We start from the raw sequence: 13,863 nt of genomic DNA on the forward strand, positions 1-13,863 counted from the left end.
TTAATTAACCAAATGATCAGGTAGCTACATCAAATAGCAAATTTGTTGGTGAGACGACTCTAGATTCCTATTGTTTCGGGCAATTGTTCTATTTATTTGTCAGAACCAATAAGCAAAGTGCGTCATATGCACAGCTTCACAGCATACTCAATAAAAAACAATGATACATCATAGTTGCATGAAATAAACCAGAGTTCCATTCTTATTTATTTAAAGATATTCTGTTTTCTAGGTTTTCTTCGTTTTTTCATTGGAGACTAGCTTATTCCCACAAAAGCCATGGATGTTCCTACCACAGAATGTATTATGCGGTATAAAAATAACATCATCGATCTTAAATGCGCATTTTGAGAGCCAACGGGCCTTTGATAAATGCTGGTTTGTCTCCCTAACAAAAAGGTTTTACAAACAGGACCTATAAAACTTACGTGTTTACTTAAAGAGTCTAGAGTTTTCAGAATATCTTGTGACGATTTTTTCACCAGAATCTAAAAAAAATAAAACATGAAAGTTTCATACAAAATCTTTGCACGCTCCACATTAAACAAGCTGATGTTTGCATGTGACAGAAAATCCAAAGTTTTAGTTTTTTTGTCATGTAAATAACAGAAAAAATGCAGATAATTAGTATGAAATAACTGAAATAGTAAGCATGTAAAAATGGCTTACATGAAGAACACGGGATAGGTAATTAAAACAACGTTTTGCGTTTAACTCTTCATCAGGTTCAAAATGGTGAAAACAATGTTTCTTGTCAAGCCATTTTACCAAAAATTTCAATAAAAGAAAAAGGAGTCACTCTGGTTAATAATCATCCCCCTTGTATAGTATAACAGTTAAATTGGAACTTCAAGCAAGTGGTACTTACCATACTGTAGACGACAACGCTTTTACCTATGACGTCATTGACTGGCCAGGAAATAACTACATAAAGAAAACAAATCAAAACAAATTAGTAGAAGCACCAAGCAAATATGCAGGGATTGTCGCTCCAAGCGACCCCAGATGCAAGTAAGTTACACTTGGGTTCATTTTACAAAGTTATAAAGAAACTAATTCGCCTATACTCTCTATTCACATTGGCTTATATAAATCAAATCTTCCAAACTTAGCCTTCCTAATATTTTGTAACAGCGTCAGCGCCACTTTGTTTGATTTACATTTACTACTGTGGTTTCTTATAATACCACTTATTTTCGAATATGTATCCATGCAAGTATGCTTGTCACGTTATAAAGCAAGTAGTTCTCTTTTCCTTAAAAATTATCCAAACCTTAACACTTAAATCTAAACACTACAGTACAAAGAAGTATCTAAATTATGTTTATTACAATTTTGGAAATAATTCCGTGCAATAAATTTGTGAGCTAGAGCATAACTAGAAACAAAATTTAAAGTTTTCATGTCAACATTATCAGAGGCTACTCAACTCCAACTTTTAAGGGGCGATGGTTAATTCTTCAATCCCAAAGCTGTGTCCTCTAAAACATTCTGAGTAATTTAAGTACTCTGATTATAGGTATTATCCAAGAAATGCATTTACAACAAAGAAACAGGGTGCGGTTTCCACTAATGCATTGACGAAGGTAAGTGACATGTCTCTGAAAAATAGCTAGGTTACTGTTACCAGGGCTCAGATTTATTGTTTAGAAGGTTCCATACCCATAACCTATATCGGGATAAAGGCGAAGTGCACTATGAGTGGATTGCTTTTACTCGTTCAACTGATCTACATCGAACACTTTAAAAACCTGAGAATCTCGAACGACTGCTTATAAGCTCATGAATCTTCAAGCGTGGGGCAACAACGGAATTCAAACTCAGAGTTATTTAAAATAGCAGGTTACTATCTGGGGCTCAAGCGAACTATTTCGTTCGTATTAACGTTCCAGGTCTAACGAGCCCTATATTTTGAAAACATAGTTGCCCGCTAGGCTTATACACTCATTGAGGGCTGGTTATTTCTCATCAACTTTCTTGATTATGATGCCTGCTCGGCTTCTAGATTTTCAAAAAACTTACCTGTTTCACTGCCAGTGAAGCCAGAAAAGACTTCTCGAACATTGCTTGTGTTGGAAATGATTGAGACATTGGCCTTGGCACGCTCCTGGCCGCCCCTACGAAGTATGAATCTTGACAATAAAAATTTGATGATTGAAAAGTAGACACAGAAAAGTCATGATTAAGTGGGAATTAGATATCTTTCAAATAGACTGGAATCGGTAGCTTATCAGGCAGAAAAAACACATAGATGCCATTAAATGTTAAGAGAATGTCAGCTTCTTAAAGACGCACTGTGATAAATAATTTTTCTCGAATTGGGCTGAAAGGGAGATTTGATTTAAATGGGCGAATTTAAGGCAGTATGTTTGTAAGAGTAGCAAGCTTGGCTAAAACCAATAAAATCAAAGAATTACAATTATAACGATCGTGTGTGCAAGTGCAATGTACATAGACACAGCAAGTTTAGGAGGAAAACACTGGAGACATGAACTGAAAAACTGCGAAGAGTAATTGAAATGATAAAAATATGTACCTCTTGAGCAACGATTTGACATGAGCTCTAGGGCTCTACAAGTCTCAAACACAATAACTAGAGAAACTAATAGATTATTCTTCCAACGTGTTTAATAGCGTCGTATTTCTAAGCAAGGCCGTCGCTAGCTTTTGTGCTCATTGCTTCAGATTAGGGGGAAGGGGGGGGGGGGTTGCCCAGGTTCAAATTGCCTACAAAATTGATAAGCCATCCTTTGTTTACCGAAAAATTTGAAGATTCGCCAACGAGCCCCCTCCTTCCTTCTGATGGCAAAACTCCTCGTTCTTAAAACATAATTTTTTCCAAGGGGGATTTCTCACTCTATAGCTACGGGCCTGTCCCTAATAAAGAACCATAGATATTCTATAGTTCCATAATTCTTATAGCGCGATAATTATGTAGCACATGCAGAAATATTGAATCAAGCTTAAGAGCATCTAGGGTCTCAAGGCATTTTGAACCAATCATTCGGACTTCCAAGCTTCAATATACACCTGCATACTACTACTAAACCTTGTATTCAGAAAACAAAGGACGAGAGAAAGCGAATTATCAAACAATCGTACTAAGCAATCTACAGTCTGTAGACTAAACTTTGTAGCAAACAGGAATGGGATAAATTATGATCGTTCGTCTCTCTGGCGCATGCATAATTCACGATATAATGTAGCTTTCTTTGTCAAACAAGTACAGGAAATAAATGAAATTTTTTTGAGAAGAGAATTTTTGAGGCAGAGACAATTTTAAACATAGTTATCTCAGTTATCAGTAAGAATTGAGGATTGGTTACCTTGAGATTAAATTATGCTTTATGTATTTAAAGAAGGGGTGAAGTTGATAGAAGAACAAAAATGAATTTGCAAAAAATAACTGTTTCAAAAAAAGGAGTCATCAGAGAAAACTTGCTGTATTCCTACGACGTTTTGAAGTGGAGAAAACTAATCATGAAATCTTAAAAGACCTGAACATTCAAAAACATGTCTTATAAACAAATTTAATCGACAATCTGACATCAAATCTTGCTCTACGAATCACCATAACTTTACCATTACAGGTTTGTTCTTTTTAAGGCTTTAGAGCGGAAAGGTCTAAAGATATTCGTCGAGTAAAGATACTCGATGAAAGGCTGAAACAAACATCTAAGCTGGCATCTCGATTTTTTGATCATTTCAATGGGATCTTTTCAAAAATATTATTCGAAATCTAATGCCACAAAGATGGTAAAGAACGAAATGAAGTTTTTGAGGTAAGGTTGTATGGTAAAACACAGGGCCACAAAGGTCATAGGTAATTCTTATAATGTCTTTATTGGATACTTGTGACGTCAAAGTTGATGGGTTTTAAATCTTTGAGCGTCTTTAATATCCATGGATAAGATAGCGAGGGGACAAAACGAAAAGAGAGGCTGAATATTGGTCAGGGAAATATTTAAAAACAATTGAATTTGTGGTTTAGAAATTCATTGGAGAACTGTAAGGTCCTGTTTTACAGTAACTGTGCATGGGCAAAAAACCATTGCAACGAAAAATCTGTTCCACGTCCCAGCATTCCTCAGTCACACCGTTGATAACATACGGGAATCAAAAAGGCATAGGACCTAATGCTTAGAAAAAATATTTGAGTACAAACGTTATCTCTGGGCATTGACCAACTGTAATGTACTGTCGAGTTCATTAAACAGAAAATGTTCTTGCAAATTCGCAAGTACTTGAGTGCGCATTCTGTTATTGGGATTGCAAGAGGGATCTGTATTGAAACTTACACAAATATATACTGCCTGGATAGAAATTGCCGTATATTTTAGACTGGGTAATCATGAGTTGAAATAAGACAAGCGATACTTTCCCTTTCCTTGATAAGAAAATGATAAAAATAAACGAATATGCAAAAACACAGCAACGGAATACAAGAAATACAATCTTGAAATGCTATGGTTTAAAAATTAAATAAAAAATCGTTTTTGACAAAAAAAATCGATGCAAATTAAATAAAATTGAATTAATGCAAATTACTGCTTAATAGGTCTGCCATAAAGTTTTTCATGCCGTCTAGGCAGAACTATACACGCTTTAGTGTATAGAAGAGGACGGTTCAAAGTTGCTGCTCCGAAGAAATCCTTAAATTAAGTCATAAAAGTGATGCCTTTATTTTGGTAACATTGCACCAGTGATATGAAGCTGTATATAATCCATACATTCATCAGAAAATGAATCGAGCTTATCAAGATCTGGAATAAGATTATCGTCTTTAAAGCAAGCTAAAAAGTAGTTCTTTTAGAGCTAGGCGGTGCTCCAACAGGATAGGGCACTTGCACTCTTACATTCTACCTAGTACCCAAAGTGACCGAAAAAAAAAATAAATTCCACAGCTTTAAAAGTGGCTTCTCCTCGCGATAATGTTCCTCATTAAACAGCCAAAATCAAGCGTTTGCAATGAAAGTATACATACCATCCAGTGAGAACATCGGATCCATTTTCACATGAAGAAACTGTGCAGTTATTATTCGTTTTGTTGTTTCCTGAATTAACAAAAGTCAGTTCCTCGTGGAATGGGTCCAAGATGAACACCTTCAGAGCAATCTGCAAAATACGATTAAGTTATAATGAAATACGAATTCTGTTCAACAGCAGTGGCGGCTTCAAAAGGTTCCACGGGGGCCACGGCCAAAGGCCCCGCGCTAATAGTAGCCAAAAGGGACCCCGCACCAAAGAAATGAATGAAAAATTGCAAAGAACAAGGGCGCTGCAGATGATTCTGGACCCGGACCCCAAAGTCCCTGCAACCGTTACTATTGAATGAATAAACGGTACCATCGGACCGAGGTATAATTGTTTATATACAGAAATCTTGGGGAAATAAACCAGCATTTGTTCGAAGGTCCGCCTGTTAACTTTCAAAATTTTGCATAAGCTCAAATAAAATCGATGACGTCTTTTCACATTGCGTAATGTATTATGTTTAGGAAACATCCCTGACATTTATGGGAATAAGATAGTTTTGAATAAATAGACGAAGAAAATTTAGAGAAAGGGGTGTCATGGGAAAGGTGAGAATGAAACTCTGGTTGGTTTGATGCAACTTTGACATATGATAGTTTTGATTAAGAACTGTGGAGCACCAAGTAATGTAAATTTTTTCCAAGCTCTAAAGCGCATGTGTATCTGATGCACTTTTCATTGGTTCAAACAAATGGGTATAATAATAGCTCTTAAAAGCAAGAATCTAAACACAAAACTTTCCCTAACAAGAAAAACAGATGAAGTATAATTTCTCTCCACTATGACAAAGGGACAACTCTCAGGCCTCATGACCAAGAATCTTTGACAAGAATATAGCTATAAATTCCCCCTGGCTAATTTTCTATTTTTCTTCATTCCAATAATATTTTAGGACAAATAGACTCTCAGCCAAAAGTGTATAAAACAAGCTAGAGTTGTTTACTAAATAGTGACTTATCTGGAAGCAAACAGTGTTTTAGTTCCCAAGGATAGTGCTAATGGAAAATCTTAGTTTTTGGGACTTTGGTTTGATTTCAGTGGTGTATATAGAAGGGGTCACGTAGATAGAGGGGTCAGAGGGGGTGAAAAAACTTCTATAAAGCTGAACTACTATTTTGCCGGGAAAAGTCTGTCGTTGTTGGTATCATAGCAAGGCTGTCTTTTCTATTTAAGTGTTAGATCTTGAAAAAAACGTTTTAATGTTGAATATTTTATCAATGTTTTTAATGTTAGCATAATCATATCTGAATATATCGGAAGAATTTTATTATTTCAGTTTTGATGTCGTTATACTATGTTCTAATTTATGAAAAAATAAAAATACTTTTTGGATTTTTGTCAGAAAATATGAATTTGTAGCCCCTCCTATTATTTTTCCTGTCTATGCAACATCTCGATGTGAACACTCATTTTATGATTGTCCAAAGACGTCTAAAAGCCTAGGATGTACCTTATATCAACATTGCATTTTCCTGGAGAACGTCTCTGTTTGTTCAACTACTAAAGCAATTAAGGTATTCATAGAGATTAAATTGCTCATTTCGGATTTATAAGATAAATGCCTTTGGGGCATAAAACGGTGTAGAAGATAACCAACATAAGGAACCAACACAAAATTGCTGCTGCATCTTTTGAAAAATTCATTTTCAAGGATTTAGAGTGGCCTGGCTCGATGACGTGTGTAAAATCACAACCAAACAAGGAGCGAATGTATTTTTAACTAATGAAGTTGATCATTTATTATGTATCTATCAGTGTTTTTAACTTCAATGAACGAAAGACTTTTTATTGGTGCAATAGAAGTCAACTTTCAAAACAAATGACTGTGGTATTATAAAACAATTCAATTTTCTACAACGAGCTGAGGACGTGTCGTTTTCATACGTGTAAATAATAAATTATCAAAAGTGCTAAACACTTCTCGAGAGGTATGACATACATCGTCGCCTATTGCTGTAAGCTTTTATTATAGCATCTTGTGATGCATGTAAACTGAAACTTCATCGATACAAGAACGCTACATACTTGACCCATCTGACACCTGCAAGAACTTCGACAGCTGCAAGTCATTTAAACTTAGTTAAAGTGGAATGTAATTTTTGGGTAACCATATATATTTGTAGTGCGACGTATTTGAGGAATTGATAAGGCCGTATATGGGTATATGATTTGTTGTGTTTCAAGATAAAAGTTGCTTTTTGAGAAAACGAAATAAAATGGATATTCTTTGCAACAGAAAATGCTCTCGAGTGGCACGAAGCATCAAGGTACTTGAATAATCAATTACACGCTGCTTTGTTGCAACATTTTTTGCTTAGCTGTCTAAATTCAAAGAAAAGATTACAGGAACAGAAAACTAGAAAATTGGGAATTAAGACAATGAATGTTGTTAAAACCTGAAGCAATGAATATTATCAAACAACACCTGACAATACAATAGTAACAATTTCCCCAATCAATTGTTTTGTTTAGCAACCTGATGCTCCGACTGTATTCGAGGTGCCCCTGGATCACTTGCATGCAGATATTCAAATTTTATCATCTTCTACCATCGTTGCAAAATCTGCATAATTTCATCAACATGTCCAAGGTTTATCTGCCTGTTTTATTAAAAAACTTCTGTACCTTATCTTGCTTTACTTATATTTAAGGAGCAAAACTAATTGGCATTCTCTCACAGTTTCAAATTTGACTTAAAAAACAAAAAAGTCGCTTACCAGATTAGATTTGATGACGTTTTTTAATATTGCTTCGATGTTATCGGCTAACTTGTCACGTGTGTCTGAAATTCGAAGATTGATGATATCCTGTCACGAAAAGAGAAAAAATTGTTTGAAGGGATTTCATAGGCATCAAAATGACTGGAACGTGTACGCATTTCATGGGCAGTTCAGCCACGCGTTTAACCGCTATGGTTAAAGTTTGGCAAGAAATTTGACACAAGGTCAATGAAATATTTCAAAGAAGAGTGCAGCGAGAGACCTTTGCTGCACGTTAAGGGTTATTGATTTCCTGTTCAATATTTTTGCAAATAAGATGCTAAAAGCTTATTTAAGATAATCAGACTACTGCACTTACGAAACCGAACAGTTTGCTGCAAACAAATTGGCGTATAGGGGCTATAAATTCTTTTCAATTGCAAATGAAGCTGTGTGTAAGCTAAAACTGTAGGAACGACAGATGACACAAAAAACTGAATGAAAATAAAAAAAACTATGTGGATGACTAAATTTAAAGCTGAAAACAACGATTCCCAACATTTACAAGTACTTACAGCAGACAGACTTTGCATTTTAATCCGATGGTTCTTCTGTTTAACGTGTACACAAAAATACGACTGTTCTGAGAGGTGCCTGTGTATTTGCACAAGATATAAACACCTAAATGTGATAAAGGCGTGTAAATTTGCAAAAATGGAATTATCTTGCACGGTTTTATTCGGATTTCTGCCAAGACTTAGCCGCACGGGGGGATTATTCATGGCATCGTGATGTTACAACACACCTGGATACCTATCGATGTTGAATTCAACAATGTGCTCGCTGTAGGTACACCCTTGTTACTCGAAAGGCTGAACGTGTTTGTTAAAACAGAAATTAGGGGCCGCATAATACATCTGAAAATGTATCGATGAAGAAAAAGGAAAACAGCATAACTTAGCAAGCTCTTCATTGTCTGATCTGATTTGAAGCATTTAGCAAAAAACACAAGTGAAAGCATGCATAATAAGTGGTATAAAGCTGTATTTTAAATTCCAACCATCAAATGTAGCGTTTACGTCACGTCTTGAGATAGGACCATCATTTAATTCTCTGTCCTAACTGCTGGTTGGGAACCTCTCTCCCCCTATTCTTGGTACTACATAATACAGGTAAAATTCACCCAAACATAAGCGTCAGAACTTTATCTATGACGCAAAAAATTATCTCGCAGTGTCAGGCGTCGGATTCTCAGGGCTGAACAAACCCGAAGCACACGAAATATATTTATCGGTGAACGGAGTGTTCCTGATTTAATCCATTTGCCCACGCAGTTACCCACGCATAATGTACCTATACGCAGGTATACAGTGAAAAGTTTATGTTGCGGACACCTAAAGGATTAGAGGCATTTGACTTCGTCAGGAGGTTTCTGTTGTCTAGAAGTTATTTGGCCTTGACTGCAGCTTAGAAACTTCGGGACAAAATCAATCGTTCATGTTTTGAGGTGTCCGAGGTATAGGGAAGGGAGGTTAATAAAGTGATTCGTTTCGTCTTAAATGCGCAGCTATTATTTCATTTCATGATATTTTTCGAAGAATACTGGGAAGAAAAAATGTACAAACTAATGCTTGTTAAATTATATAGAAAACGTTACTTGTCTTAGGAATCGTGTATCAGGGTGAATGTAGCCCTTTTATATTCGTGAATATAGTTTATTTTAATATTCAAAAAACTGTTAAGCTTTCCTTATATGCTGAGGCAAAACCCGCATATATGAATATACATTTATAAGAACTTTAAGGCCACAAAGTGATATTTACATACGGTAAATCAGAAAAGAACGCTTAAAGATTTAAATAATGACGCACCAGAAAGCTTTAAAGAGCAATTAAAAAAGCATAAATTTAATAGGAACATCAACATTAACAAACTAAATGATACATATTGTACAATAGTATACCTAGACTCAGCATGTGAAGGAAGCATATGAAGATCCAAACATAAAAAGAGTATCGCTACGGTCCTGTAAAGCTTTGAACAAACTCAAGTGTACGGTTATCACTGGAACCGTGAAATATCAGATCAAATGATTTTGCAACAAACGAACCCCAAGAAAAATTCATGCGAGGGGCGACTCAGACTTCAACATTCCTTTGAATAAAGGAAGGAGAACTTAGGGTCGGATTCCCAGTCCTACCCAAGCCACCCTACCGCACTAGACCCTCTCATTTTCGAATACGAACTACATCAACTTGAAAAACTAGGAAAACGCTACAGTTTAGGGTAACTTAGTTTCAACCAACATTTTTTCGCTCTTGTTCATCTCATTTTCAAAAGCTTTTGAATTTCGTCAACTGAAGCTTCCCCTAGTGAACAAGAAAAATTCTCATTTTTACATGTTGCTGTTGTGTTAGACACGGTTTGCATCGTTGGATGGGATTTTCTTGCATAAGGGCCCTGTTTCAGTGTTTTTCCTTCCCCAGATGTCTCCGTTACGCCACTGGCTATACAACCATTAAAAGCAACCCTCCTGCCAAATAATAGATTAAATTTTCCTGGATTTATCACTTAACTACTTAATACATAACGCTGTACGGCACAACACTATCTTCAATCCCTGGTAATCTCCTTTGCAGATTGCATGGCAAAATCTCATGATAAAGCATAAGGATAATCCAGCATTGGTGATAGAATTTGCCACTAAGAGCTCTTTGCTAATAAATAACATGATATAGAACCAAAGGAGGCGAAGAACCACTAAATAGCCTGCAAACCTATCACCAAGCAACAATTCGCTCATATCCACACCCGCATTATGATTTTGCAGCAAACATACTTTAAAAGTGTGCAGGAAAAGCCAAGAATTTGCACGTTCCATTCAATTTGTTTATCGTTACTTAGCATCAAAAATTCACATAACCTTGGAGATCTCTCACGATAAGATCTCCCACATCGGTTCAGGTACTTTTCTCGGCAATGTACTTAAAAGCTGAGGATGATCACATAACAGGTTTGCTGAAAGCAAACTTCATTGAAAGCGATTTCACAATACTTCCAAGGCATTTTAGTGCTAAAAACAGGTTGACAAAGTTCAGAAAAAGCCTTCATCAAGATTTTCCTTTACCTCTTCAATAAAAGTTTCTTTAGAAATGGAATTTCAGTAAAATCATATATGGTATAGTTTTCACGCTTTTTCAGAAGAAGAAAATTAAACCACTACGGCAAATTCCTCTATCTTTATATATTCCTGTCAAGATATGCATTGGTCTTCCTAAAAAATACTGCATAGTTAGCTCTTCCTGCTGACAGAACCCGAACAGTAGTGTTTTCTGGATTGTGTTGTTAGGAAAACCCAAATAAAAACATTGCTATTCCTTGGCATTAACCTAATTAAAATTAAGCGAGCCACCAACACAACAGCTTCAAACCGAGGGGCAATTCACTCCAAGAAAATCTCTTACACTTTTTGTTTTATCTAAAAATTGCTGGAGATCCTTTTGTTGTGGTGGGAATCTCGTACACTATTCGCTACATATGATAGATGGCGATGGAAATAATTAGATAATTTGCTAGCTGAAATCAAAATACAAATGCCTTATAACTTGAAATTTTTTTATTTCGAATAAAAGGATGTGTCCCTATCTCGGCCTAAACGAGATAATTTAATTCGAATAAGTTTATCTTTCCTTTCAAAACATTTGACTGAAGTTGGTTAACGGACATTTACAAAAAGATACTCTGCCATTCCAATCCTATAAGGGCTTGTGCTGTAATAGGAAGCATTCTTCTTTCTTTAAAATTGATAATATTTTCTATCATTTGTGAAGTCTGGCAAAGAAGAATTTTTATCACTTTGTGTAAAATTGGTATTTATACACGTTGAAAATGATTCACCAGTGATACAATGTGGGTGTCTGGCGACCTCTTCACAAAACGTTCATGCCAACAGACAGCAAACAAGTGAAGATGACTTGTGCAGTTTCAGCTTATCGAGTGAAATAAATTGCCTTAGGGATAATCTAATTTAAAATAATAAGGTAAGCTGAAAATTCTTCATCGGCCTGCGAAAATCAAACCAAATAACTAAGAGTGAGTGGGGTCAAGTGAAAAAGACGTGAATCGCAAAGATGGTTCGCGTACTATCTCTCACAAACTTTTGTGTCTAAAAAGGAAATAATACTCTTGCTGTCTTTACCATTGATTACCTAACTTTCTGTGAAATTTCCATTTCAATCAGGTAACGTGTAGTTACCACCATGGATGTTTTGACAGCTGCATCGAGACAGCACAAAGTAAAGAAATACCAAGCATTAGTAATTCCTAGACATTCTTGTCCCTTGCAGTAAATCTATACAAAATCGTTGTTACGTGAATACTATGAAAATATGATTTTAAATCATAGCAGCTATTATTGCGCAATAAAGCGGTTGTACCAAACTATTTCAACAGAGAATCGTTTGCATTAAATTAAGAAGTTCTATTCATTTTTCAATGAAACATCCATATGTATGAACTGGTTTTTCCGACCAACTGACGTCAAATGATTTCTTTTTACAATAACATATTGCTTTGTAGCAGAGCTAAAGTTAGAAAGAATTTTAACAGAGTTATACACGTTAACGAAGGAAAGAACAACTATTGCAAGTTTCCAACTGTGGGGAGGGGCAATTGCACTCATTGTCATACGTCAGTTTCAGTTAGATATTTTACATTTGCAGTCTGTAACCTGCAATGTATCATATTTTTTGTTTCAAGGGAGAAAATAATAAGATTTTAAAGGTTAAATAAATTTAGGTATTGTATACCAATTTCATGCTTTTTGCATTCTAGATTTGCTATTGGGCATGAAAGGATAAGAACAATCTTTACAAAATTGGTAAAGCATCGCAAAGAAACAAGAAAAAAAGAAAATTGGAGCAATACTAGACGCCGCTTAGTGACTTTTAAGTACGGTGTACTTCTAATAACCCAACACCAAACTGTATTTATTTTTTAAGATTCGAAAAATTATCAGGCTGTAAAATCTAGTACACAATAGCTACCCACGATGGGGCCTGTATTGAATCAATCTGGTGAAATTAATCAGCTAATTATCAATGAGCTGTTTATGCACTTCGATCAATTTTGTATTTTTGTTTCCCTTCCATCCACACCTTGAAAATCGCCTCGAATTACGAAGTATAAGTCTTGGTCAATAAGATTTCCAATGTAAAAAGAAACAAGAAAAACATTTTTGCACCAGGTTGAAAAAAGCAAGGTAATTGAATAAGTATTTTAATCAAAATATACTTAATAAATTGATAAATAAGTATGTCCTGGCAACAGTTTTCTGATTCATTTACTTTTTATTTGTTAATTAATTAATTAATTTATTAATTAATCAATTTATTCATTTATCAATCTATTTATTTATGTCCTGGGATTGTTTATTAATTGACCGTGACAGAAGTAAATATAAGCCACTAGGGCCATTGAAGACCGTCAATCAACGATTTACTCCTGCTTTAACGGCAGGTTGGTATTATAAAGTCCTATTCAAATAAATCTCGAGAGCTTTCAACTTCGCGGCCATGTCCTTAGCGGCTCATAGCCGAGGCTAACCGCAAGCACGAAAAACCAACCGCATAGGTTGGCAATAAACCATGGCAATAAATTTGGCACTAAATCTGGGCAAACAGTACTGAATGTGGTGCAGTTAAACCAAGCCAATCTTTAACTGAAGTCTGTTACCCATCTACCTATGGGCCCCATTTCAGTTCTTTTCCTAAGGGCCCCAGGTGCCTCCGTCATGCCACTGAGTGTTTGTAAATAGCATGGAATTGCTAAACATATTGTTTTTGAAGTATGTTTGAGGGATTTTGAAATAGGTTGTATTTTGAAATAATATTTACCCCCTGTCACCTGACTTTTTTCAACTTCATTGATACACTACTGAATGCATTATGGTAACTCAAAGCTCGTCGATTCCGACCAGTCTGTCGATATTGATCTTAAAATAATCACTCAATAAAACAGAGGCTGAAATTATGCGGGAAATTAAAATGATACAAAGATAGTATGTGAAAATACCCTAATTATGTACGCATATATTTTAAAATGATAACAGTAAACTATGTAAGAAATACTG

General features: G+C 35.5%; 1 protein-coding gene across 2 annotated transcripts in view; it reads right to left on the reverse strand.

The window, feature by feature from the left end:
- Positions 1 to 13,863, reverse strand: part of LOC135686872 (cGMP-dependent 3',5'-cyclic phosphodiesterase-like) — a 51,558-nt gene that overhangs the window by 18,716 nt on the left and 18,979 nt on the right. For both annotated transcript variants that reach the window (XM_065203238.2, XM_089109095.1), the window contains exons 2-6: positions 7,752 to 7,841; positions 4,985 to 5,115; positions 2,023 to 2,117; positions 869 to 924; positions 429 to 488 (exon numbers count right to left, since the gene is read on the reverse strand). In XM_065203238.2, the coding sequence (XP_065059310.2) occupies positions 429 to 488; positions 869 to 924; positions 2,023 to 2,117; positions 4,985 to 5,115; positions 7,752 to 7,841 (432 nt within the window). The remainder of the gene's footprint in view (positions 1 to 428; positions 489 to 868; positions 925 to 2,022; positions 2,118 to 4,984; positions 5,116 to 7,751; positions 7,842 to 13,863) is intronic.

This window comes from Rhopilema esculentum, chromosome 6 (genome assembly GCF_057945365.1).
Source record: "Rhopilema esculentum isolate cy_ngs chromosome 6, ASM5794536v1, whole genome shotgun sequence".
Taxonomy (NCBI): domain Eukaryota; kingdom Metazoa; phylum Cnidaria; class Scyphozoa; order Rhizostomeae; family Rhizostomatidae; genus Rhopilema; species Rhopilema esculentum.